Genomic DNA, 27,906 nt, shown 5'->3' on the forward strand with positions numbered 1-27,906 from the left:
ACTCTAAGTAACATTCTCAAGCCGCAGGATCCGGCAAATCTGGCTCCCTTTTGAAATCGAGACTGCTGGCGCCGTTTCCCACTCCCCACCCCCGATCTGTCCGCAAACCCTTTGGGGCGCTCTTTGCCTCCCTCACTCTTTCCCTCCTACAATCTACAAGCTTTCACGACCCAAGCTTAACATTGGCGAGCTGCTCCTGTTTTCTGACGCTACCACCCCCCCCCCACTTCTTTTACTCTTCCGCCTTGGGAGGTGTCCCACGCTTAGACATGGGGAATTGTCAGAAAGTCTTGCCTGGAAAATCCAGCGTTTTGTTCCACAGTCGACTTTATAAATTAAGCTTTTTAAAAAACATTGCATTAAATAAATAAATAAATAAATAAATATATAAATTAGAGACTAAAAACCGTTAAATAAATCATTCACATTAGTAACAGCTTAAATCAAACATTTTTGACGCGCTAACCATCACCGAATGCACCCAGTTGTGTTACCAAGTGCGTTAATTAGCGAGGTGCTGACCTCTCAAAGGGGTATCGACCTTTTGTCACTTTTCCAATACACATTTTATGTTGCCGATCATGGCCACTTTATTGATTCAGAAGTTACGGGGGTGGGGGGGCGGGTGGGTGGGCAGGAGGTGGTGTAGCAGTTGTGCATCGTAACTGCTTGTGCCGCAGCTGGGGGGGGGCGCCACGGGCCACGAAACTACCAGCTGCGGTTGCGATATCCCAATCCAGCATTTTCAGAGCCGCCCCCCCCTCCCCTCCAGCCAAGGGGGACACTCTCCAAAAGGCTGATGACACCTCTTTTGATCTTAAACAGACCAAGTTTCTAATTTTGTTTTTACGGGCAAATGTGGCGACCAGACTGGCTTGTCACAAGTGTCGTTCCCCCCCCCCCCCCCCCCCGGCATTTATTATTTTGCCCTATCCTGAGAGCTGGGGCTTTTACGCACAGCGCACGGCATTGCCTTAAAGGGACAGCGCACGGCCTTGCCTTAAAGGGACAGCGCACGGCCTGGCCTTAAAGGGACAGCGCACAGCACTGCCTTAAAGGGACAGCGCACGGCCTTGCCTTAAAGGGGTAGTGTCGCAGTGATGGACACTTGCGAAACACATCATGCGCAGCAGAGGGCGCTGACACTCTGAGGGGCCATGTTAAGAGCCACCGGCTGCACCTTGTTCTATGGGGTGCGATTCCAACCTTAGCTTCAATTTTTAATAAAACAAATAGTCGGGGGGGGTGGGGGAGGGGGCGGGCATTACAAAAATTAGGATGCCACATCAGGAATGTTTACACTGCGGCGGACATACTGTTCAAACTTGTTGCAGTGGTTGGCAGGGCAGCAGAGTTTCTTTCTTGGCACGCGGCTTATTGCTTTTGAACTGTTTTTACGAGCCGTGCTGGCCCGACTGAAACTCCACACTGCGACGAGCGCTGCACCCCTTAGGTTGTAACTGGGTCTTTTTGTGGCCATGTGGCAGAGCCACTAAGGGACTCTGAACAACTGTACATAACTCCCTTTAACGATGTGTTAGTTACAGACTAAATCTGTACCATTGTATATACTGTTTGCATGTACAATGCGCAGTCCCTTTAAGAGTGCGGGCAAACGCGATGACGTCATGCCGCTAATCACGTGATCACCCAAACGCGGGAAAAACGTCATGACATCATGACGCCATCCACTGGACCGCCCAGGCAGTCCTCGTGGAGCCTCCGACCTGTTAAGACCTGTATTCATAGTTCTCTTGCATCAATCTGTTTAAACTCGTTATTTTGACATTAGAAACCATTTTGATTGATTGCCTGCGTCGAACTCATTCTCTAGATAGGAATTTGACCATTCCTACAGCCATAGCGACAGGGTGGGGGGGTGGGGGGCGGAAAGAGGTTGCCCGGGGCTACTGTCGGCCTGCCAACGAGCTCACCGCCTTTCCGAACGGAAGAGGTAAAATAGCAGCCGGGCGGCCGGCTGTATAAACCGATTGACAGTATACGCGCGGTATCATCGGATCGGAGAGAACTGCAGCACAGACGGGGGCCCGTCGTGGCAGCCGGCGCCTGCTCTCAGAAAGAGCAACCGTGCTTAGTCCCACATCCAACAACACCAAAAAACAACTTGTATTTATACAGCGCATTTCACACAGTAAAACATCCCGAGGAGTGCTATAAAACAAATTCTGACCCCGAGCCACATCAGGAGATATTAGGACCGGTGACCAAAAGCTGGGGTCAAAGAGGTCGGTTTTAAGGAGCGTCTTAAAGGAGGGGAGAGAGGCGGAGAGGTTTAGGGAGGGAATTCCAGAGCTTAGGTTGGGTTTATTGTTCCCAGACGTTCATGTTGCACCCATCCCATCCCATCCCCTCCCCTTTTCCCAGTTGCTCTTCTGGGCTGCCTTACTGTTGTTATTATTGAGGACAGGCTGCACAGACGACCTAGGAACAGGAGCAGGCTACTTAGCCCCTCGAGCCCAACTAGGTGAATGAGAGGCGATCTTATCGAAACATATAAGATTGTGAGGGGGCTTGATCGGGTGGATGCGGGGAGGATGTTTCCACTGATGGGTGAGACTAGAACTAGGGGGCATAATCTTAGAATAAGGGGCTGCCCTTTCAAAACTGAGATGAGGAGAAACTTCTTCACTCAGAGGGTAGTAAATCTATGGAATTTGCTACCTCAGAGAGCTGTGGAAGCTGCAACATTAAATAAAATTAAAACGGAGATAGACAGTTTCCTAGCAGATAAGGGAATTAGGGGTTACGGGGAGAGGGCAGGGAAGTGGACGTGAGTCTAGGTTCGGATCAGCCATGATCCTATTGAATGGCGGAGCAGGCCCGAGGGGCCGTATGCCCTGCTCCTACTTCTTATGTTCTTATGTTCTAGGCTGGTATTCCCGCGAGTATAGAAGATTAAGGGGTGAGCTAATCTTAAGTGCTTATATAAGATGGTATAAAGGAGTTGACGAAAAAGATAGAAAGAAACTCCTTCCTCTGAAATAACAACAGAAAACGCTGGAAAAACTCAGCAGGCCAGGGCAACATCCATGGAGAGAGAAACAGAGTCAATGTTTCAGGTCGAAACCCTTCGTCAGGACTGAGAAAAAAAAGCAGGAAATGAAACGGATGAAAAAAGGTCAGTTTGGGGGCTGGGAAATGGGGGAGGGGATGAAAGAACAAAAGGGAAGGTCAGGGAGAGGTGAAGGGACATTAAGAGATATTCAAGGCGAGACGAGATGGTAATAGGACCGGTAAAGAGACAAAAGACGGCTCGAGATGAAGTGTGAAATACGCTGGCAGAGTGAGAGACAGCTGCCATGTGGGAGAGAGAGAGGAAAACAAAGGAAAAGGCACAAATTCTTTCCTCTGGTTGGGGTGGGGGGAGACCAGAACAAGGGGGGGGCGTCACCTTAAAATTAGAGCCAGGCCGTTCAGGGGTGATGTCGGGAAGCACTTCTTCACACAAAGGGTGGCGGAAATCTGGAACTCCCTCCCCGCAAAAAAACCTGTTGGGGCGGGGGGGCGTCAATTGAAAATTTCAAGACTGAGATCGATAGATTTTTGTCAACAAAGAGTATTAAAGGGTTTCGGTTACCAAGGCGGGTAAATGGAGCTCTGCTCTAATTGAATGGCGGCGGAACAGGCTCAAGGGGCTGAAGAGCCGCCTCCTGTTCCTAGTCTCCTGGCGCCTTCCCCCAATGTGGTGATTGGCAAAAGAACCAGAGGGGGTCGGGGGGGGGGGGGAAGACGAGGAGAAGTTTTCTTTTTTTTTAACACGGCGAGTTGCGGTGATCTGGGACGCGCTCTGCCTGAAAGGGCGGTGGAAGCAGATTCAGTCGAGACTTTCTAAAAAAAAAAGGGAATTGGATAAATACTTGAAGGGGAAAACTTTGCAGGGCTGTGGGGAAAGAGCAAGGGGGAGAGCGGGACGTAATTGGACGGTGCTTTCAAAGGGCCGGCACGGGCACGACAGGCCGAATGGCCTCCTCCTGTTCTGTATCAATCTGATAGGAAGCTAAAGAGTAATCGATGACAACCTATTACAATGCGGGGGGAATTGGAGCCCTATACAACCATTGCAACTCAAAATTTGCCCTGGCTTTGATTCCCAAGTACATTTTAAAGGGGGGATTAAATATAGCAGGGTTGGGGGAAAACAATTGAATCCGTTGATACACACAGTAAAATTTATAAATCACGAACAGCATGCTATGGGCTCGTTCAAGATGGCTTCTGTTTTAACAGACTCAAAGCAGCTCCAACTCCAGTCCCTTGAAGCTTGCGATGGGGGCTCTCCAGTAGTTGAAGGAGTTGTACTCGGCCAGGGTCACCTCCTCTTCCTCCTCCTCCTCCTCCTCCTCCTCCGACAGGGCCTGCGAGGCGTAGGGTCTGCCGGCCGGGCCCTGGCCTCCCGAGCCGGCCTTCGGGACGGCCTGCCCCAGCACCTCGAGCTCGGAGAGGTCGATCATGGGGATGGGCATCCTCCAGAAGAGGAAGGAGTCGTACTGGCTGTTGAGCAGGTCAAGCATCTTCAACTGGAAGAGAGGGAGCGGGGGGGGGTGGGGGGGGCACAAGAATTTTTTCGGTTTAGTCATTGCTGTCCAAAAATTCAACACAACCTTACAGAACCGATGTAACTGTGGGTAAATGCCATTGGGGGGGGATATAACAGGCACTAATGGAACATCACAAAGAAAGACTTGCATTTATGTAGCACTTATTACAACAACAACAACTTGCATTTATACATCAAAAGGTCATGGCTTCGAGCCCCACTCCAGAGACTTGAGCAGAAAATTTAGGCCGACACTCCCAGTGCCAGTACTGAAGGAGCGCCGCACTGTCGGAGGGGCAGTACTGAGGGAGCACCGCACTGTCGGAGGGGCAGTACTGAAGGAGCGCTGCACTGTCGGAGGGGCAGTACTGAGGGAGCGCTGCATTGTTGGAGGGGCGGTACTGAGGGAGCGCCGCACTGTCAGATGGGCAGTACTGAGGGAGTGCTGCACTGTCGGAGGGGCAGTACTGAGGGAGCGCTGCACTGTCGGAGGGGCAGTGCTGAGGGAGCGCCGCACTGTCGGAGGGGCGGTACTGAGGGAGCGCCGCACTGTCGGAGGGGCGGTACTGAGGGAGCGCCGCACTGTCGGAGGGGCGGTACTGAGGGAGCGCCGCACTGTCGGAGGGGTGGTACTGAGGGAGCGCCGCACTGTCGGAGGGGCGGTACTGAGGGAGCGCCGCACTGTCGGAGGGGCGGCACCGAGGGAGCGCCGCACTGTCGGAGGGGCGGTACTGAGGGAGCGCCGCACTGTCGGAGGGGCAGTACTGAGGGAGCGCTGCACTGTTGGAGGTGCCGTCTTTCTGATGAGACGTTAAACCGAGGCCCCGTCTACCCTCTCAGGTGGATGTAAAAGACCCCACGGCCACTATTGGAAGAAGAGCAGGGGGAGTTCTCCCCGGTGTCCTGGGGCCAATATTTATCCCTCAACCAACATCACTAAAACAGATGATCTGGTCATTATCACATTGCTGTTTGTGGAAGCTTGCTGTGCGAAAATTGGCTGCCGCGTTTCCTACATTACAACAGTGAGCACACTTCAAAAAAAAAAGTACTTCATTGGCTGTAAAGCCCTTTGGGACGTCCAGTGGTCGTGAAAGGAGCTGGAGAAATGCGAGTCCCCCTGCCTGAAAGGACATCCCAAAGCGCTGCAGCGCACAATGAATCGTTCACATTGCGGTCGCTGGCAATGTAAGTGATGGCTGCAGCTGTGTGTGAGCACGGGGCAGGATCCTGCCAAACAGCGAGTGAGACGATTGACCGGTCCGTCCGCCTTCGGGTGGTGTTCGCTGCAGGAGGAATGTTGACCGGGACATAGAAACATAGAAGATAGGAGCAGGAGTCGGCCATTCGGCCCCTCGAGCCTGCTCCGCCATTCAATGAGCTCATGGCTGATCATCCAAACTTAGTACACTGTCCCTGCCTTCTCCCCATATCCCTTGATCCCTTTAACCTTAAGAAATATATCTAACTCCTTCTTGAATATATTTAATGAATTGGCCTCCACTGCCTTGTGTGGTAGAGAATTCCACAGGTTCACCACTCTCTGGGTGAAGAAATTCCTCCTCATCTCTGTCCTAAATGGCTTACCCCTTATCCTTAGACTGTGACCCCTGGTTCTGGACTCCCCGGCCATCGGGATCATCCTTCCTGACGTTGGGAAAACTACCCCCCCGCCCGCCCCCATCCGCTGCTTCTTCAGAGGCCGTGGGATCTCCGACATCCACCGGAACATGCAGGCGCGTCTCACGAGGTGGGCGGTGGCGGCGGCGGTATTGTTTATAGCGCCTCGTCCCAAAGGCGGCACCCGCGACCATGCAGCGCCGGCTTGGAAGATTTGTCGGCTCAGGGTGGTGGAGTGGCCCTTGAACCCGTCAACTTTCAACTCCTGAGGCCAGAATGCGAGCGGGCGCGGCCGAAGCGATGACTTTGTGACTCATTCGCTGACGCTCGTCGTTCCTCGCTTTGCCAAAAAGGAGTTTTATTTTTTTTTTGTCTTGAGGACCCGCCCGTATTTTTTTTTTTTTAAACTGTTTTTCCTCCGTACAGCTCCTGCCTTGGGAATTGTACAGGAAGAATTGTCGCAGAGCGCAATTCCTTTGATAAGGAAATATTTATTTTTTATGGAAGCTAGGAACAATGCTTATTGTGTCAAAAGGCGAGAGCTCGGCCAAAACCATCAGCCTTCCCCCGCCGGGGTACGGTTTCACCAACAGTGCCTCTTTGACGTAACCACCATTCGTGTGTGGATTACATCGAATGTACAGCACAGAAAACAAGGCCGTTCGGCCCATCTGCTCCGTGCCGGTGTTTATGCTCCACACCAGCCTCCTCCCACCCCTCTTCATCTCACCCCATCAGCAGATCCTTCTATTCCTTTCTCCCTCGTGTGTTTATCCAGCTTCATCTTAAATGCATCTGTGCTAGTCGCCTCGACCACCCGACTGGAGAATGTTACGTAGAGTGTACGGCACAGAAACAGGCCATTCGGCCCAACCAGTCCATGCCGGCGTTTATGCTCCACTCGAGCCTCCTCCCGTCTTTCCTCCTCTAACTCTATCAGCGTAACCCTCTATTCCCTCCTCCCTCATGTGTTTATCTAGCCTCCCCTTAAATGCATCTATGCTATTCGCCTTGACCACTCCCTGTGGCAGCGAGTTCCACATTCTCACCACTCTCTGGGTAAAGAAGTTTCTCCTGAATTCCTGATTGGATTTATTAGTGACGATCTTCTATTGACGGCCTCTAGTTCTGGTCTCCCCCACAAGTGGAAACACCTTCTCTACGTCTACCCTATCGAAACCCTTTCATAACGTTAAAAACCTCGATCAGGTCAACTCTCGATCTTCTCTTAGGTCCAGCCTGTTCAATCTTTCCTGATATCCTCTCAGTTATTACATCCTTGTAAATCTTTTTGCACCTTCTCCAGTGTCTCTACATCCTTTTTTTAATAAGGTGACCAGAACTATGCACAGTGCTCCCAAGTGTGGTCTCACCAAGGTTCGATACAAGTTTAACATAACCCCTCTGCTTTTGAAGTCTCTTTTTCTAGAAGTGAATCCCAGTGCTTTGTTTGCATTTTTTATGGCCTTGTTAATATGTGTTGCTACTTTTAATAACTTAATGAGCCTGGGTGCGTTGGAAGACTATTCAACTGTAGTGGGCATCACAGCTGAGCCTGATCCTGTCCTCTTGCGCGTCCTTTCCAGCCGTGGTTACTGAGCAGCGCTCAGTCGTGGGAACTCTGGTGTATTTTCCTTCCTCTCCTCCCCCCCCACCGCACTTACTGCCCTCACCCCCCGCCCCCCCACCGCCCTCCCCATCGTCCCAGAGGCGCTGAGTCTAATTGTAGTACCCGTACGCTGACATCAGGCTTATATTCGCTGGAGTTTAGAAGAATGAGAGGGGATCTCATTGAAATTTATAAAATTCTAACAGGACTAGACAGACTAGATGCAGGAAGGATGTTCCCGACGGTTGGGGAGTCCAGAACCAGGGGTCACAGTCTAAGGATAAGGGGTAAGCCATTTAGGACAGAGATAAGGAGGAATTTCTTCACCCAGAGAGTGGTGAACCTGTGGAATTCTCGACCACAGAAGACAGTTGAGGCCAATTCATTAAATATATTCAAGAAGGAGTTGGATATATTTCTTAAGGCTAAAGGGATCAAGGGATATGGGGAGAAAGCAGGGACAGGGTACTGAATTTGGATGATCAGCCATGATCTCATTGAATGGCAGAGCAGGCTCGAGGGGCCGAATGGCCTACTCCTGCTCCTATCTTCTATGTTTCTATCAGTTACCGGGACACGGACTGGGGATTGAATTTATGGCCTGTATGGTTCACTGTAGCACAGACGCATTCTAAAAATTCTCTTTGAAAGAATTATACCGCGCCCCACTGCAGTCTAATCTAGCCTGATATTTCCGCACTCTTGAGGGTGTGCTGCGTTGTCAGAGGTGCCGCCTTTCCGATGAGTTATTGAACCGAGGCCCCGTCTTGCCTGTTCCGTCGATGTAAAAGAGCCCATGACACTATTTGAAGAAGAGCAGGGGGAGTTCGCCTGGTGTTCTGGGGAGCCAACATTTTTCATCAACCACCACCACCAAAAATCGATTCATTGCTGTTTGTGGGAGCTTGCTGTGCGTAAATTGGCTGCCATGTTTCCTACGGTACACCAGTGACTGCACTCCAAAAAGTACTTCATTGGCTGTGAAGTGCTTTGGGATGCCCTGAGGACACTAAAGGCGCTATATAAGTGCAGATTCTTACCTCTTGTAAAAACATCCCAAAGTTCTTCATATAAAATAAATTACTCTGAAGATGCCGTCACTGCTATGTAGAAGGCACATGGCAGCCATTATGTGCACAGCAAGAACTTAGCTCTTACAATAAATTATTCTAAAAAGGATATAGAGGCACTGGAGAGGGTGCAGAGAAGATTTACAAGGATGATACCAGAAATGCTAGTGTACACCTATCAGGGAAGGATGTCTTACTACAGTTATACCGGGCCTTGGTGAGACCACACCTGGAGTACTGTGTACAGTTTTGGTCTCCTTACCTAAGAAAGGATATACTTGCCATAGAGGGTGTTATGAATCTTATGATCCATGAAGAAAGACTTATGAAATAACACTGGACGGCCAGCTGGTGGTGCCGTCCAAGGAGTATAAATACTCGGGCGTGGGCCCAGCTTGCCCAGGACATTTTGTAAGACAGGAACTAGTGAAAGATAACTAGACCTCCATGTTTTGAAACAAGTTGATTAAAGCCTTGCTTTATACTCGAACCAAGTGCGTAGTGAGTTTTATTACGTCAGAGGGAGTGCAGCGAAGGTTCACCAGACTGATTCCTGGGATGGCAGGACTGTCGTATGAGGAGAGATTGGGTCGACTAGGCCTGTATTCACTAGAGTTTAGAAGAATGAGAGGGGTCTCATTGAAACGTATAAAATTCTGACAGGGCTAGACAGACTGGATGCAGGGAGGATGTTTCCCCTGGCTGGGGCGGGGGGGGTCGAGAACGAGGGGTCACAGTCTCAGGATACGGGGTAGGACATTTAGGACTGAGATGAGGAGAAATTTCTTCACTCAGAGGGTGGTGAACCTGTGGAATTCTCTACCACAGAAGGCTGTGGAGGCCAAGTCACTGAATATATTTAAGGAGGAGATCGATAGATTTCTAGACACAAAAGGCATCAAGGGGTATGGGGAGAGAGCGGGATCATGGTATTGAGATAGAGGATCAGCCATGATCATATTGAATGGTGGAGCAGGCCAACTCCTGCTCCTATTTTTCTAACAGGCTGGGTCTCTTTTCACTTGAAAAAAGAAGGCTGAGGGGTGACCTAATAGAGGTCTTTAAAATTATGAAAGGTTTTGATAGAGTGGATAGAGAGAGAGTGTTTCCACTTGTGGGGAAGAGCAAAACTAGAGGCCATCAATACAAGACAGCCACCAAGAAATCCAATAGGGAATTCAGAAGGAACTTGCTACCACAGGGAGTGGTTGAAGCGAAAAATATAGATGCATTTGAGGGGAGGCTGGACAAGCGTATGAGGGAGAAGGGAATAGAGGGTTACACTGATAGAGTTAGATGAGGAAAGACAGGAGGAGGCTCGAGTGGAGCATAAACATGGACTGGTTGGGCCGAATGGCCTGTTTCTGTGTTGTACGGGAACGGTAGCATCGTGGTTAAGTTATTGCACTAGTAATCCTGAGGCCTGGACTAATAATCTGGAGTACACGAGTTCAAATCCCACCACGCCAGCTGGGGAATTTAAATCCAGTTCATTAAATAAATTAAATCTGGAATAAAAAAAGCTATTATCAGTAATGGTAACTGCCGGATTGTCGTAAAACCCCATCTGGTTCATTAATGTGCTTTAGGGAAGGAAATCTACTGTCCTTACCCGGTCTGGCTGGATATATGTGACTTCAGATCCACAGCAATGTGGTTGACTCTTAACTGCCCTCTGAAATGGCCTCAGTTGTACCAAACAAAGTCACTGTGGGCGTACCTTCCCCACACGGGACTGCAGCAGTTCAAGAAGGTGGCTCATCACTCCATTCTCAAGGGGCAACTAGGGATCGGCAATAAATGCTAGCTTTGACAGCGACGCCCACATCCCGTGAATGAATTTAAAAAAAATATCCTATAGCAACAATAAGATGAATGGCACGTTATTCTGCTTATTAATGCTTGAGGGAGAAGTGTGCAGTGTGCACCATCGACAAGATGCACTGCAGCAACTCGCCAAGGCTTCTTCGGCAGCACCTCCCCAACCCGCGACCTCTTCCACCTAGAAGGACAAGATCAGCAAGGAACACCACCACCTTAAACATTCACTCCCTCCACCACCGGCGCACCGTGGCTGCAGTGTGCACCATCAACAAGATGCACTGCAGCAACTCGCCAAGGCTTCTTCGGCAGCACCTCCCAAACCCGCGACCTCTTCCACCAAGAAGGACACTGATGTAATAAAACTCACTACGCACTTGGTTCGAGTATAAAGCAAGGCTTTAATCAACTTGTTTCAAAATATGGAGGTCTAGTTGTACTTCACTAGTTCCTGTCTTACAAAATGTCCCTGAGCAAGCTGGGCCCATGCCCGAGTATTTATACTCCTTGGACAGCGCCACCAGCTGGCCGTCCAGTGTTATTTCATGTGTCATTTCTTCATCATGATGAGATTTATAACAGACACCACCTCCAAGTTACACACCATCCTGGTTCAAGGTGGCGGCTCACCACCACCTTCTCAAGGGGCAATTGGCGATGGGCAATAAACACTGGCCTTGCCCGTTTGAATAAGAAAAGATGACATGTTGGCCAGGATGCCAAATTGTCGAGGGATCTTTTAAAATCAGTTTAGTGCCTCATTGAAAGGGGTGGCATTTCAGACAACGACTAGGCTTGTATTCCCTTGAGTATAGAAGATTAAGGGGTGACCTAATCGAGGTGTTCTAAGACGATTAAAGGGGTTGATCGGGTAGATAGAAACTATTTCCTCTGGAGTGGGGGGCGGGGGGAGTCCAGAACAAGGGGGGAATCGCCATAAAAACTCATTGAAACTTATAAAATTCTAACAGGACTAGACAGACTAGATGCAGGAAGGATGTTCCCGATGGTCGGGGAGTCCAGAACCAGGGGTCACAGTCTAAGGATAAGGGGTAAGCCATTTAGGACTGAGATGAGGAGGAATTTCTTCACCCAGAGAGTGGTGAACCTGTGGAATTCTCTACCACACAAGGCAGTTGAGGCCAATTCATTAAATATATTCAAGAAGGAGTTGGATATATTTCTTAAGGCTAAAGGGATCAAGGGATATGGGGAGAAAGCAGGGACCGGGTACTGAATTTGGATGATCAGCCATGATCTCATTGAATGGCGGAGCAGGCTCGAGGGGCCGAATGGCCTGCTCCTATCTTCTATGTAAAATTAGAGCCAGGCCGTTCAGGGGTGATGTCAGGAAGCACTTCTTCACACAAAGGGTAGTATCACAGCGCTGTTTGTGGGATCTTGCTGTGCGCAAACTAGCTACAACAACAACTTGTATTTATACGGCGCCTTTAGTAAAACGTCCCAGGGCGCCTCACAGGAGTATTGTGGGACAAAAAAAATTGACACCGCGCCACGTAAGGAGATATTAGGACAGGTGACCAAAAGCTGGGTCAAAGAGGTCGGTTTTAAGGAGCGTCTTAAAGGAGGAGAGAGAGGCGGAGAGGTTTAGGGAGGGAATTCCAGAGCTCAGGGCCCAGGCGGCTGAAGGCACGGCCGCCAATGGTGGAGCGATTATAATCAGGGATGCTCAAAAGGGCAGAATTAGAGGAGCGTGGATATCATCTCAGAGGTTTGTGGGGCTGGAGGAGATTACAGAGATAGGGAGGGGCGAGGGCCGTGGAGGGATTTAAAAACAAGGATGGGAATTTTAAAATCGAGTCGTTGCTTAACCGGGAGCCAATGTAGGTCAGCGAGCACAGGGAGGGTGATGGGTGAACGGGACTCGGAGCGAGTTAGGACGTGGGGGCAGCCGAGTTCCTGTACACCTCCAGTTCACGTAGGGTAGCTGCCGTCTTTCCCACACTACAACAATGACTAAATTTTTAAAAAGTACTTAATTGGCTGTAAAGCGCTTTGGGACTGTCGTGAATCTTATCATGACTCATGAAGTAACACTGGGCGGCCAGCTGGTGGCGCTGTCCAAGGAGTATAAATACTCGGGCGTGGGCCCAGCTTGCTCAGGACGTTTCTGTAACCAGGAACTAGTGATGTAACTAGAATCTCATGGTTGTGAAACAGTTGATTAAAGCCTTGTTTTATACTCAAACCAAGCACTCCGTAGTTTTTTTACATCAGGGATGTCCTGAGGTCGTGAAAGGCGCTGTAGAAATGCGAGTCTTTTTTTAGTAAAAATCTGGAACTCTCTCCCCTAAAAGGCTCTTGGGGGGCGGGTGGCGGTGGTCAATTGAAATTTTCAAGACTGAGATCGATAGACTTTTGTTGGGTAAGGGAATTGAGGGATATGGAGCAAAGACGGGTAAATGGGGTTGAGGTACTGATCCAGCCATGATCTAGCTGAGTGGGCCACTCCTGCGTTCTTATTGCAGTGCTCCCGCGGCACTGCACTGAAATGGCGGCCCACATTACGTGCTGTAGTCCTTGACATGAATCAGTCATTCATGAAAGAAAGACTTATGAAATAATACTGAGTGGCCTGCGGGTGGCGCTGTCCAGGGAGAGTATAAATACTCGGGCACGGGCCCAGCTTGCGCAGGACATTCTTAACAGGAACTAGTGAAGGACACAACTAGACCTCCATGTTGTAAAACGGTTGATTAAAGCTTTGTTTAACGCTTAGACCAAGTGCCTAGTAGCTTTCTTACGTCAGTCCTGGCATGGGGCTTGAGCCCACAATCTTCTGAGTCGGGTGGCACGGTTTCTACCAACTGGAGCCAAGCTGCCAGCTAAATTCTGTGCTGTGCCTGCAATTGACACATACTGTATCTATCCGTACCGCACATTACGCTCTGTATCGTGCTATGCCTGTATGTTCCTCTCGGGCAAGACCGCCAACGTGAAAGAGGAGGCCCTGCTCAGGGAGACTGTAACAAACTGAGGACATGTTCTGGCAGAAGTACAACACGATGACACCTCCCCCCGCCACCCCCCCCGCCCACCCAAGTGAGACCCTACAACGTGAGGACAAAGTCATGAGGGAGCTCCGCAAGCTAAAGGGCTGATGCAAGCAGCCTCCGCGACCCTGGGCAAAGGAAGGAAAATTCACCCAAATTTCCTGCTCCTCATTGCCCCCACCCCCCACATTGCCCCCCCCCCCCACTCCCCCATTGGAAAGCCCATCCGAGGAGAAGACTGGACTTGGCTGCGATGCCTTCTGTGGTAGAATAGCCTGCCAACACTCTCTGCAGAGCATACATATAATACACAGGGCAGAAACAGGTCATTCGGCCTAACCAATCCATGCTGGCGTTTTACGCTCCACTCAAGCCTCCTCCCGTTCTTCCCTCTACTCCTTTCTCCCTCGTGTGTTTATCCAGCCTCCCCTTAAATGCATCTATGCTGTTCGCTTCAACCACTGAGGTCAATGAGCTATTATGGAGCACCCTGCTGGCATCACTTAAACGTCAGCTTTATCTAGATAGAAACAACTTGCATAGTAAAAAGAACTTACATAGCATTAACAGCACAGAAACAGGCCATTCGGCCCATCTGCTCCGTGCCGGTGTTTCTGCTCCACACCAGCCTCCTCCCACCCCTCTTCATCTCACCCCATCAGCGTATCCTTCTATTCCTTTCTCCCTCATGTGTTTATCCAGCTTCCCCTTAAATGCATCTATGCTAGTCGCCTCAACCACTCCCTGTGGTAGCGAGTTCCACATTCTCACCACTCTCTGGGTAAAGAAGTTTCTCCTGAATTAAGGCTTACACGTCGAGAGTGGCCGCTCGGACTAGACACTGGGGCCTGTGCAAAGCCCAAGGAACTGCATGCCAGGAAGAGACGGCAGACAGGAAGGAGGGGCTATTTCTGAGAGGCGAATATATATGCAGGAAACTCTTTTTTTATCCGGCACCGACGGGACCGGCGTGGTGCCAGTTGATCAAAAAGTCCGGATTACAGAGAGGTATACTTACCAAGGTACGAGAGCTCTGTACACGGCCACAGGTGCAGGAGCCCCAGTTACACAGCCACAGATCCAGGCGTCCCTGTTGCACGGCCACAGATCCAGGCATCCCTGTCGCACGACCACAGGTGCAGGAACCCCGGTTACACGGCCACAGATCCAGGCGTCCCTGTTACACGGCCACAGATCCAGGCGTCCCTGTTGCACGGCCACAGGTGCAGGAACCCCGGTTACACGGCCACAGATCCAGGCGTCCCTGTTGCACGGCCACAGATCCAGGAACCCCGGATACACGGCCACTAATATATAGTAAAACTTACCTGAACCTACTCCTGAATTTTGCCGGTTAAGAGAGATTTGCAGATATTTAGGTGCCGGTTAAAACAGAGTTTCCTATTATATAAGGAAACTTTCTGGTATTCGGCATGGGCGGGACCGACGTGGTGCCGGTTCATCAACAATTCCGGATAACCGAACGCTATAGTAAAAGATACGGAGCTCAGAGCTCCGTATAAAGCAACAAACCCTGTTGCTTAGCAACAGGTTCAGAACAATGGCCACAAGTTGCAAGCGTCTCTGTAGCTTAGCAACAGCTTCAGCTACACCCATGCACAGCAACAAATGGAGTAAAAAAAGTAATAAAAGTAAAAAAAGTTACCTGAACCGACTCCTGAATTTTGCCGGTGGATAGAGCGTTCCGGTTATTTAGGGGCCAGTTAATCGAAAGTTTCCTGTATATATAGTGAGATGACGCACAATGCTATATATATAATTGCAGGTCTATATTAAAAAGCTTGAGAGAAGAAATTCTCACGAGAATAAAATCTCCATGTTAAACCCGTCTGTTTCTGGCAAACAGCTGTTTGCCCCAGTAATAATTTAATGACTCATTCTCTGCTCAAGACTCTATTTGGCATCTTTGCCACAGCAATCCCTGATTCCAGGAACAGGCCAGATGGCGCCCTCGTTACAGCCGTGGGCTCTGGCAAGCAATATCTGTGTCATCTACTTGAGATGGGGTGGGGGAGTGACTTCGATTTCAGCTCTGCTATCACCGGCAAAAGCACTCCGTGGAGGCTTGTGGCTCGGCGCAGACGGTAAAAGGCCAGGGTCCGTCCAGCTCCCGTTCTGCCGTCGCATGACACAACAATGATGGACTAATTCTAGCAATCAATCTCTATCGATTGGGCTGCAGGAGACCCCAGGACACGAGGCGAGGAAAAAAAAAACCTCCTCCCCAGTGGTGGAAAGCTTTGGGGATCATAGGTCCGAAAGTCAGCTGTTCCTCTCGAGCGCGCTGCACTTATCCCGTGTCATGTCTCCAATTACTCACATTTAACATTCCATAATGTTATTTACTGCAGCAAATCTGACTAATTTCCATTTGCCTGAATCAATACAAACTGCTTCCTCCCCAGGGAGCCTGTTCCACGGATTGACCACTCGCTCACTGAAATGTTATTTCCGCAGATTTGTTCTGAACCTTCTCCCCCCGCCTGCCACTGCCCCCGCCAACCCTCAAGCACAGTGGAGTCAATGGTCTGTGCTATTAAGTAGGGTAGCTATTGGGCAAGGCAGCAACTAGCCCACCACACTTAGGGGGAAAAATTCGGTATCGCCCCGTTTGGGGCGCCATTAGCGGCCGTGTGCAAAGTTTAGCGCCTGGCGCTAATGATCGCCTCCGACGGCAAACTTGGCTTTTATCGCCCCTGGAGGTGATTGGAGCGCTAAATCAGGCGCTTCACACCTGTCTTAAGGCGCAAAGGCCGAGGAGCGAGGCGCTACCTCAGAGCGCTGGCGAAGCAAGGAAGGGCAAATCAAAATGAACCTGCAAAGTGCTGCTCAGTCCCCAAAACTCCTTCACACAGCGTTGAATCTCTCCAGAAGTCTCTCTCTCTCTCTCTCTCAGAATGCGTGGTGCAAAAATGTCATCGACAAAAAAAGGCAGGAAGCGGTCGCCTTTAAATAGCGCTCCCCTAGTCTCTTTCTGACAGCATCACGCTCCCCTCAACCTGTCGTTGCTCGCGGCAGGCGGTAAGGCAGGGGGCGCCACTCAATATCCGGTCCGGGGCGCCACCGGGGCGTTGCGCGCTCGACTGACGTCACGATCTGCCGGCGCAGGAGATCGCGGCGGTAGTGTTTAGCGCCGCCGCCAAATGTCTAGTTAATTTCGCGAGCGGCGCAAACATCGCTGACAACTGAATTTTTCCCCCTTAGTGTCCTCTGGCAAAAAGGTGGGTTGGGTGTGGGGGGGGGTGCGGGGAGGAATTAGCCAGGCTTCCTGCCCCTGATCACCAGGCAATGACCCATCCTCCTTGGATCGGGCTGACCGGCGCTCAGATAGTTTATTGACGCACACAGTGGGAGCTCACACTTGAAGCGGTCTCCTCTACACTGGGGAGACCAAACGCAGATCGGGTGACCGCTTTGTGGAACGCCTGCCTCCCCCCCCCGCCCTCCCCGTTCAGTCTGCAAGGGGGACCCCAAGCTTCCGGTCGCCTGTCACTTTAATTCTCCGCGCCGCTCCCACTCTGACCTCACCGTCCTCGGCCTCGTGCACTGTTCCAATGAAGCTCAACATAAGCTCGAGGAACAGCACCTCATCTTTCGATTCGGCACTTTACAGCCTTCTGGACTCAACATCGAGTTCAACAATTTCAGACCATAACCTCGGCCCTTATTTATTTTCACATGGCAGCTGTTGACGATTTCGCCTTCGCCATTTACACCTCATCTCGAGCCATCTTTTGTTTCTTAACTTGTCCCATTACCATCTCCTCTTGCCCCGCACCATCATCCCTTTTGTCCTTTACTCTCTCCTGCCTTCCATCCTATCTCAGACCGTCCCTTTTGTTCTTTCCTCCCCTCCCCCCTTTCCCTGCTCCGACACTTGCTTAAAAATCTGTTACATCTCTTAACTTTTTCCAGCTCTGACGAAAGGGTCGCCGACCTGAAACCTTAACTCTGTTTCTCTCTCCACAGATGCTGCCTGACCTGCTGAGTGTTTCCAGCATTTTTCTGTTTTTATTTCAGATTTCCAGCATCCGCAGTATTTTGCTTGTATTGCATGAAGAGAGCCACTTTGGTGAGGTGCCAGAGAAGGAAAAAAGGAAAGATTTACATTTCTACAGCGCTGATCACAACTCCAGGATTTCCCAAAGCACTTTACAGCCAATGAAGTGCTTTTTTTGAATGGCAGTCACTGTTGTAATGTCGGAAACCCGGCAGCCAATTTGCACACAGCATGATCCCACAAACAGCAATGTGATAAGGACTGAATAATATATGTTTTAAGCTCAGTGGGTAGCCTCTGAGTCACAAGGTCGTGGGTTCGAGTCCCAGTCCAGAGACTTGAGCACAAAATCCAGGCTGACACTCAAAGTGCCAGTACTGAGGGAGCGCCGCACTGTCGGAGGGACAGTACTGAGGGAGTGCCGCACTGTCGGAGGGGCAGTACTGAGGGAGCGCCGCACTGTCGGAGGGACAGTACTGAGGGAGCGCCGCACTGTTGAGGGGCAGTACTGAGGGAGCGCCGCACTGTCGGAGGGACAGTACTGAGGGAGCGCCGCACTGTCGGAGGGGCGGTACTGAGGGAGCGCCGCACTGTCGGAGGGGCAGTACTGAGGGAGCGCCGCACTGTCGGAGGGGCAGTACTGAGGGAGCACCGCACTGTCGGAAGGGCAGTACTGAGGGAGCGCCGCACTGTCGGAGGGGTGGTACTGAGGGAGCGCCGCACTGTCGGAGGGGCGGTACTGAGGGAGCGTTGCACTGTCGGAGGGGCAGTACTGAGGGAGTGCCGTACTGTCGGAGGGGCAGTACTGAGGGAGCGCCACACTGTCGGAGGGGCAGTACTGATGGAGTGCCGCACTCTCGGAGGGGCAGTACTGAGGGAGTGCCGCACTGTCGGAGGGACAGTACTGAGGAAGCGCCGCACTGTCGGAGGGGCAGTACTGAGGGAGCGCCGCACTGTCGGAGGGGTGGTACTGAGGGAGCGCCGTACTGTCGGGGGGCGGTACTGAGGGAGCACCGCACTGTCGGAGAGGAAGTACTGAGGGAGCGCCGCACTGTCGGAGGGGCAGTACTGAGGGAGCACCGCACTGTCGGAGGTGCAGTACTGAGTGAGCGCAGTACTGCCGGAGGTGCCGTCTTTCGGATGAGACGTTAAACCGAGACCGCGTCTGCCCTCTCAGGTGGATGTAAAAGATCCCAAGGCCTCTATTGGAAGAAGTGCAAGGGAGACCTGGGCGATATTTATCCCCCAACCAACATCACCAAAACATTATCTGGTCAGTGCCACATTGCTGTTTGTGGGAGCTTGCTGTGCGCAAATTAGCTGCCGCGTTTCCCACATTACAACAGTGACCACACTTCGAAAAAGTACTTCATTGGCTGTAAAGCGCTTTGGGACGCCCCTGAGATGGTGAAAGGCGCTGTGGAAAGGCAAGACGATTGGATCGCCCACACTAATCCCAGAAATGGACTGACAAGCCCACCCTCAAGGTGGCCCGGGTGAGAACATTTTAGACGGCACCGTGGCCAGCAAAGGGGGGGGAGTGCTGACCAGATCGGACGAAGGAGGTTGGGCACTGAATGCAGCCCCCTGTAGAAATGTCTGCACGGTGGCCATGGGCGGGGCTGGGAATGGAATCCTGAAAAGAAGTTAAAAAAAAATCGACATGGGTCCCCAATAGGGGTGGCCATCTCCGGTTGGACGTTGTCATGAATCTTATCATGACTCGTGCAGTAACACTGGGCGGCCAGCTGGTGGCGCCGTCCACGGAGTCTAAATACTCGGGCGTGGGCCCAGCTTGCTCAGGATGTTTCTGTAACCAGGAACTAGTGATGTAACTAGAATCTCATGGTTGTGAAACAGTTGATTAAAGCCTTGTTTTATACTCCAACCAAGTGCTTAGTAGTCTTTTTATGTCAGATGCGTCCCTGGAGTTTTCATTCCGTGACCACCGACCGCGCACACTCTCCCGCCATTGCTTGCTTCGACATGTCCATCCTCACGTTGCCCCGCTCTCCTACGACCAATTGGGAAACGGAAAGCCTCTTTGTGTTGCCTGTCAGTCAAACAGCCTTTGCCCCCCCATCTCCAATATTTAAGACTATTAAGCGAAAGTGTTCAAGAAAAACGAAAAAATATATATTGTAGCGGTTCGTGTAGATCGCCACTAAATAAGAGAGTTTGACTTTGACAAACTATAAATAAGTTGTTTATTTACAGGAACAGGCTAATTACAGCAGGTAAGATAGCAGGTAAGATGGCTGACTGTAGGAGCACCGTGGTGTAGGTCTTGTCCCAGCGGGGACTCCACGAGGACTGAGTTTGCAGTCCTGTGGGGAGCGTGATGACGTCATCACGTTTGTGTTGTGATGTCATCACGTTGTTCGCGTTTCCCGCGCTTAGGGCGTCACGTGATGCGCGTCGTTGCGTCACTGGCCGTTGAGGCGGAGGTCGCGAGGCCGGGCTGTGCCGGTGCTTGCCGCGGGAGCGGAAGATCGCGTCGCCATCGTCGGCTGGCCGTTGAGGCCGAAGACGCTAGGCCGGGCTGTGCCGGCGCATGCACATCACGTCGTACGTGACGTGACGTCAGCGCGCTAGGGCGCGTCTTAAAGGGGCAATGGCCCCAACAGGTAAGTTAAAAGGGCAACGGCCCCAAAAGGTAAGTTAAACATACAGTAAGGTAAGTTAAAGGGAATTATGTATCTCAATGTAAGGGACAACCAGTGGTACCGCCACAATATATTTTTTAAAATTTGCCCTGTGATTTTTTTTTTTCCCCTTTCCCCCCCCCTCCACCGGGGGCATTGCTCGCAGCCGTGTCCTGGAGTCCGATCGACAATTCCCGGGAGACTCCAGGGCCATCCCGGAGGCTTGGCGAAAACCGCAGTCCCCGACCGAGGATGCCGGGAGTGGGCTGCAACACCCGCGCACCCCCCGCCCCGCCCTCCCCGCCCAACCGAGACAATTCTGCCGGCAGAATCAAAGCAGCCCGCCAGGCACTGACACGGCAGGCAGGCAGACAGACACGCAGTCGGCATCGGCGCCAACACCACTGGCTGGAATCAGTCCCCAGGGTCCCTTCGCAACCTCGCCCACTGCTCTGCCACGCCGTGCGTTTTCCCCGTGCGCCCTGTCAAGGTGTAGCTGAAGAAAATTTAGCAACGCAAGGGGAGGCAAGACAATAAAAGATTTTGGGGGGTGGGGGTGTAAATTAAATCCCCCCCCCCATTGTCTCTGAATGGAAGCTGGGAAAATTCAGGTCTCAGCTCTGTTTCTGTGCTAAAACCTAGCATCATCCTTAAGAGATGCTCAGTTGAGATCTAAACACAAATCCCAATTCAGACTCTGAAGAAAATTTGACCCTGAAAATCCAAAAATAGATTTTTGTCCCCAAGGGTTTCGTGCACTCAATTCTGATTTTCTTTTTAAAATCAGGGCACTTAAAAAAAAAGATTATGCTAAAATGTACCCACTTTAAGTCTATATCTTGTATAGCCGGTATAAGGCTAAAGCTTTTTAATCTCCAGATATTAGGAAAATGAGCAGAATAGCTAATCTATTGAGCATGACGATGTAATTCTGCATCCTGACAGCCACTACACGCAGGTAAATTTTAAAAATGCTCAGAGGGAAAAATAGACACATACTGACCTTTTCTGAGATTGAAATTACTTCGTCCAGGAAATGCTGGCTCGGTTGGTAAAGAGAGGGCTCTTTGTGTGTGTGTGTGTGTGAGAGAGAGAGAGAGAGACAGAGTAAGAGACGCCCTGAGGCTGCTTCCCTCCCCCTCAGTCAGTTGATCGCTCTTTACTGCAATGCAGCCAAGGCTTGCTGAGAGTGTCACGCCTGAACTATTTCATCAGTGACAAATCCAGCTGTCTGTATTCCGCCGCCTTTGTCCCAGCTGTCTCCTCCTCACCCCCCCTCCCTCACTCTTTCCATCCCTTCCTTAATGGCACCAAAGTTGCCCGCAGGGTCCCAAAGCCTGCCCCCCCCCCACCCCCCCCACTTTCCACACTCAATTTAAATTAAGTGTCACTCTCTCGCCTCTGAGTCAGAAGGTCGTGGGTTCAAGCCCCACTCCAGAGACTTGAGCACCAGAAAATCCGGGCTGACACTCCCCGTGCCAGTGCTGAGGGAGCGCCGCACTGTCGGAGGGGCAGTACTGAGGGAGCGCCGCACTGTCGGAGGGACAGTACTGAGGGAGCGCCGCACTGTCGCAGGGGCGGTACTGAGGGAGCACCGCACTGTCGGAGGGGCAGTACTGAGGGAGCACCGCACTGTCGGAGGGGCAGTACTGAGGGAGCGCCGCACTGTCGGAGGGGCAGTACTGAGGGAGCGCCGCACTGTCGGAGGGGCGGTACTGAGGGAGCGCCGCACTGTCGGAGGGGCAGTACTGAGGGAGCTCCGCACTGTCGGAGGGGCAGTACTGAGGGAGCTCCGCACTGTCGGAGGGGCGGTACTGAGGGAGCGCCGCACTGTCGGAGGGGTGGTACTGAGGGAGCGCCGCACTGTCGGAGGGGCAGTACTGAGGGAGCGCCGCACTGTCGGAGGGGCGGTGCGGAGGGAGCGCCGCACTGTCAGAGGGGTGGTACTGAGGGAGCTCCGCACTGTCGGAGGGGCAGTACTGAGGGAGCGCCGCACTGTCGGAGGGGCGGTACTGATGGAGCGCCGCACTGTCGGAGGGGCAGTATTGAGGGAGCGCTGCACTGTCGGAGGGCAGTACTGAGGGAGTGCCGCACTGTCGGAGGGGCGGTACTGAGGGAGCGCCGCACTGTCAGAGGGGCAGTACTGAGGGAGCGCCGCACTGTCGGAGGGGCTGTACTGAGGGAGCGCCGCACTGTCGGAGGGGCAGTATTGAGGGAGCGCTGCACTGTCAGAGGGGCGGTACTGAGGGAGCGCCGCACTGTCGGAGGGGCGGTACTGAGGGAGCGCCGCACTGTCAGAGGGGCAGTACTGAGGGAGTGCTGCACTGTCGGAGGGGCAGTACTGAGGGAGCGCCGCACTGTCGGAGGGGCGGTACTGAGGGAGCGCCGCACTGTCAGAGGGGCAGTACTGAGGGAGTGCTGCACTGTCGGAGGGGCAGTACTGAGGGAGCGCCGCACTGTCAGAGGTGCCGTTTTTCAGATGAGACGTTAAATCCAGACCCCATCTGCCCTCTCAGGTGGACGTAAAAGATCCCACGGCCACTATTGGAAGAAGAGCAGGGGGAGTTCTCCCCGGTGTCCTGGGGCCAATATTTATCCCTCAATCAACATCACTAAAACAGATGATCTGCTCATTATTACAGTGCTGTTTGTGGGAGCTTGCTGTGCACAAATTGGCTGCCGCGTTTCCTACATTACAACAGTGACCACACTTCAAAAAAAGTCCTTCATTGGCTGTAAAGCGCTTTGGGATGTACTAAGGTCGTAAAAGGCGCTGGAGAAATGCAAGTCTTTCATTTTAGAAAGTCGAAAGTGCCGCCCCTAGAATCTCTTTCCTTCCCCCTCACAGTTACGAAACACAATAATAAATTGCCGCAGCGCGTCGAAGCGCTCAAGGATCCAGTCCCCAAGCTGAAGAGATATTCTGGACTGGGGAATGTTCAGCTGCCACGGCAACTCCCAACGCCAGAATTAACCGTTGGATTCCAACACAAAGGGAAACATGTAGAAAATTAAATCAATTTGCCCCCGAGTCCAACATGTGCAGGCCCCCCAGCTCTTTCAGCCAATCCGGATATCTAAGGTGTTTTCGCTATTTAATCATGCGGTCCTCCGCGGCACTCTTTCCAAAGCTTCAGTTACACCCCGCCAATCTGAGGAGACCAAAACTGGCCACAGTATTCTAGCCGAGGTCTTGGACAAGGACAAAATGGTATGCTTTGTTTTTGTAGTGAACGGCCCTGCGACGACAAACTAGAACCCGATTTGCTTTAGCTGTAGCCTTGTGGCGTTAGTCATGAACCTTTCGAGAGTGATTCACTGTGAACACCCAGCTCTCTCTTTCATAGCTGGCTTCACTAGTTCCTGTTTACAAAATGTCCTGAGCAAGCTGGGCCCATGCCCGAGTATTTATACTCCTTGGACAGCGCCACCAGCTGGCCGTCCAGTGTTATTTCATGAGTCTTTCTTCATGGATCACAAGATTCCCTGTAGGGTGTATGTATCATAGAATGACACAGCACAAAAGGAGGCCATTCAGCCCATCGTGCCTGTGCCGGCTCTTTGAACGAGCTACTCTGCCTGCTCTTTCCTCATAAACCCAATGTTATGAATCTTGTGATCCATGAAGAAAGACTCATGAAATAACACTGGACGGCCAGCTGGTGGCGCCGTCCAAGGAGTATAAATACTCGGGCGTGGGCCCAGCTTGCTCAGGACATTTTGTAAACAGGAACTAGTGAAGTACAACTAGACCTCCATGTTTTGAAACAAGTTGATTAAACCTTGCTTTATACTCGAACCAAGTGCGTAGTGAGTTTTATTACATCACCGACATCTTTTCCTTTTCAAGTATTTGTCCAATTCCCTTTTGAAAGTCACTATTGAATCTGCTTCCACTGTGCTTTCAGGCAGCGCATTCCAGATTGCAACAACTCGCTGCGTAAAAAATATTCTCCTCGTCTCCCCCCTCTGGTTCTTTTGCCAATTATCTTAACATTTATATTTGTAGCATTAGACCTGCCCACATGCATAACACGACACTTTTCTAAGTTAAACATCATTTACCAAACTCGGGCCAATTGCCCCAACACTGCTTTCAGTAGTTGAGCATCCCCTACAGTCCTAACCCTCGCACGTATCTTGGTGCCATTCCCAAACTCGTGGATCATTCCCCTCCCCCCCAACATCTACAATCTAGGTCATTAATGAAAATAGTAAATAGCAAAAGGTCCTAACACCGTTCCCCAGAGGGTCACCACTAGTAACCAGTTCTCCAAGCAGATTCCAGTCCAGCACCAACATTCTGCCTACGGGCAATTCATCCAATTCTCAATCCATTAATCCTACAGGACTGGACAGACTAGATGCAGGAAGGATGTTCCCGATGGTCGGGGAGTCCAGAACCAGGGGTCACAGTCTAAGGATAAGGGGTAAGCCATTTAGGACAGAAATGAGGAGGAATTTCTTCACCCAGAGAGTGGTGAACCTGTGGAATTCTCTACCACAGAAAGCAGTGGAGGCCAATTCATTAAATATATTCAAGAAGGAGTTGGATATATTTCTTAAGGCTAAAGGGATCAAGGGATATGGGGAGAAAGCCGGGACCGGGTACTGAATTTGGATGATCAGCCATGATCGCATTGAATGGCGGAGCAGGCTCGAGGGGCTGAATGGCCTACTCCTGCTCCTATCATCTATGTTTCTACAAGATTCTATCTTGTAGAGAAGCCTCTTGTGAGGCACCTTATCAAAAGCTTTCTGAAAGTCCAGATGGAACATTGTCTAACCAGGTCACCCTCATCTACTAACCTCTTCAAAACAATGCAGTCAAATATATAGGACACAACCTTTTTTGGAAGTTGTGTTGGGTGTCCCTGCTTAAGGCCCTCTCTGTCCAAGTGGTCATATAGGGCATCTCTAAATGAGACCTTTGGGCATTTTACCTATTACTGAAGTCCAGCTAATGAGCCTCGAGTTACGCAGTTCTGCCTTATTATCCTTTTCAAAAATTGGAACCACATTGGCATCCTTCCAGTCTGAGGGAACAGTCCTCAATTTCAGTGAGCTATTAAAGATACGGGCGAGTGGCTCACACAGCACCTGCTCCACTTCTTTAAGGAGCCTCGTGGATATTATCTAGGCCGGCAGCCCGATCTATTTTAAGGTTCCTTCTTCTATCCAACGTGATATCCTCATCTATTTTACGATTAACAATTTCACTGTTAACAGCACCACTCGCTGCTGTTGGTTAAGCATCATTCATCTTCAAGAGTAAAGACTAATGCAAAGTACTCGTTTGGTAAGTCTGCCATACCCTGAGAATCCTTTCCACCCTGTCCTTAAGCATCTTTCAATGGCCCAACCTTTGGTCTTTGATAGTCCACTGACTCTTTGTTCTAAACCTCATCATCATAAAGAAACTACTCGTGAAATAACACTGGACGGCCAGCTGGTGGCGCCGTCCAAGGAGTATAAATACTCGGGCGTGGGCCCAGCTTGTTCAGGGACATTTTGTAAGACAGGAACTAGTGAAGTACAACTAGACCTCCATGTTCTGAAACCAGTTGATTAAAGCCTTGCTTTATGCTCGAACCAAGTGCGTAGTGAGTTTTATTACATCACTCTTAATGTAGCTGAAAGATCTTTTCCCATTACTACCACAGTTGCCCACTATCCACTTTACCATTAACCTTTTAGCTTATCTAATAGAATCATACGGCTCAGGAGGAGGCTATTCGGCCCTTCGTTCCTGTGCCAGCTCTTTGAACGAGCTCTCCAATTAGTCCCACTCCCCCCCTGCTCTTTCCCCACAGCCCTGCAAATGTTTCCTTTTCAGCTATTTCTCCAATTCCCTTTTGAAAGTTACTATCAGGCAGCGCATTCCAGATCACAACAACTCACTGCGTTAAAACAAAACTTATGTTCCCCTCTGGCTCTTTTGCCAATTATCTTCAATCTGTGTCCTCTGGTTACCGACCCTCCTGCCAGTGGAAACAGTTTCTTATTTACTCTATCAAAACCCCTCATAATTTTGAACACCTCTATCAAATCTCCCCTTAACCGCCTCTGCTCTAAGGAGAACAATCCCAGCCTCTCCACATAACTGAAGTCCCTCATCCCTGGTACCATTTTGGTAAATCTCCTCTGCACCCTCTCCAAGACCTCGACATCCTTCCTAAAGTGTGGAGCCCAGAATTGGACACAATTCTCCAGCTGGGGCCTAACCAGTGATTTACAATAGCAGCCTTAGTCTTATTTAACAGTTCACGTTACTTGTCTTTTGTTTTGCTGGGTATTGTGTGTACTTTTATTTTATAGAAACATTCTTATTTACCAATTATTTGTCCCTGTACAGGAACAATCAGCCATCTTGGCCTCTTTTACCACATGTACTTATTTTGACTTTGGGAGCACACATGTCTTTGAAGCGTTTTAATTTTGTCATAAACATGCAGTCAATTATTAATTATTCATAATACATAAATATAATTTGTATTATACTTAAATGCTGAAATTCAAATCAAACTTACTGTTGATTTCCTCGGAGTGGTTTCGGTTACAATGATGATGTCATGTGCCAGCATCTTATGATGTCAGCATCATGTGACAATGGCAACACTTATGATGTCAGCATCATGTAACTTATGATGTCAGCATCATGTGACAATGACATCACTTATTATGTCCGCATCATGTAACTTATGATGTCAGCATCATGTGACAATGACATCACTTATTATGTCCGCATCATGTGACTTATGATGTCAGCATCGTGTGAAAATGACATCACTTATGATGTCAGCATCATGTTGTGGGGGACTACGGTCTCCCGTGTAAAGAAATAGGCAACACAGCGAGCTAAAAGAAATAGGTCTTTACTCCAACTCTCACAATACAGTACTGAATTCGTGAAGCCCGCGAACCTGTGATGACTCACGGATTGGTCACCTGCTGGAACCTGATTGGTTTTCCTTCTATCAGCAGCAGGCAAGTCTGAACGTGCCTTATTCCTCTCAGCTTGCAACTGTCTTGCAGGGGGAGGGGAATACCGCAGTTAAAAGGGGATTATACAGGTTTATCTACATACACACAGTGTTTCCCCAATGTGGCAACGTACGCCCCCCCAGAATCCTCGTTAACTGTAAAAGTCAGTCTCTGCGGAGGTTTGACCAAGCGGCCGTAGCGGCTGTAGTAGCCATCTGGCGTGTGAGGAGGGCTGTCTGGGAGGTCGGCCGGTTGGTTCGTCGGCTGGTCTGGCGGCTGGTCTGCCGGTGGGCTGGCTGGACGGGCTGCCGGCGAAGGTGGGGCGGCGGCCAGGAAATAAGGTTCTGGCGTGTCTTGGTCCTCTTGTGGGGCCGCCGCCAACGCGGGAGGTCTGCCCCGCCGTGGGGGAAGAGCCGGCCGAAACGGGAAGCTGAGGTCCAGGTGCGCCGGTTTGAGGCGGTCTACTGAAATAAGGTCCGGCTTTCCGCCGACATCGATAAGAAAAGCTTTGTCCCCCGTCTCCAATACTGGGAAGGGGCTGGTGTATGGTGCCTGCAGTGGGCC

The 27,906-nt window shown here is 50.8% G+C and overlaps 1 protein-coding gene across 4 annotated transcripts; it reads right to left on the minus strand.

Annotated features, from left to right (window-relative positions):
* Positions 1-4,176: 4,176 nt before the first annotated feature.
* Positions 4,177-26,973, minus strand: mllt11 (MLLT11 transcription factor 7 cofactor). 4 transcript variants are annotated; one of them, XM_085978597.1, is made up of 2 exons: positions 26,889-26,973; positions 4,177-4,538 (listed from the first exon to the last, which is right to left on the minus strand). In XM_085978597.1, the coding sequence occupies exons 1-2, from the start codon at positions 26,940-26,942 to the stop codon at positions 4,251-4,253; spliced, it is 342 nt and encodes a 113-aa protein (XP_085834723.1). In that variant the 5' UTR covers positions 26,943-26,973; the 3' UTR covers positions 4,177-4,250. The 4 variants fall into 4 exon arrangements, with proteins under 4 accessions (XP_085834723.1, XP_085834725.1, XP_085834727.1 ...); XM_085978599.1 differs by lacking the exon at positions 26,889-26,973 and adding an exon at positions 21,362-21,548; XM_085978601.1 differs by lacking the exon at positions 26,889-26,973 and adding an exon at positions 16,529-16,597.
* Between the last annotated feature and the right edge of the window lie 933 nt (positions 26,974-27,906).

The sequence above is a fragment of the Somniosus microcephalus genome, unplaced genomic scaffold, assembly GCF_052327205.1.
Source record: "Somniosus microcephalus isolate GS21.2 unplaced genomic scaffold, FLI_Smic_1.0 unresolved_chr7, whole genome shotgun sequence".
In the NCBI taxonomy this organism is placed as follows: Eukaryota; Metazoa; Chordata; class Chondrichthyes; order Squaliformes; family Somniosidae; genus Somniosus; species Somniosus microcephalus.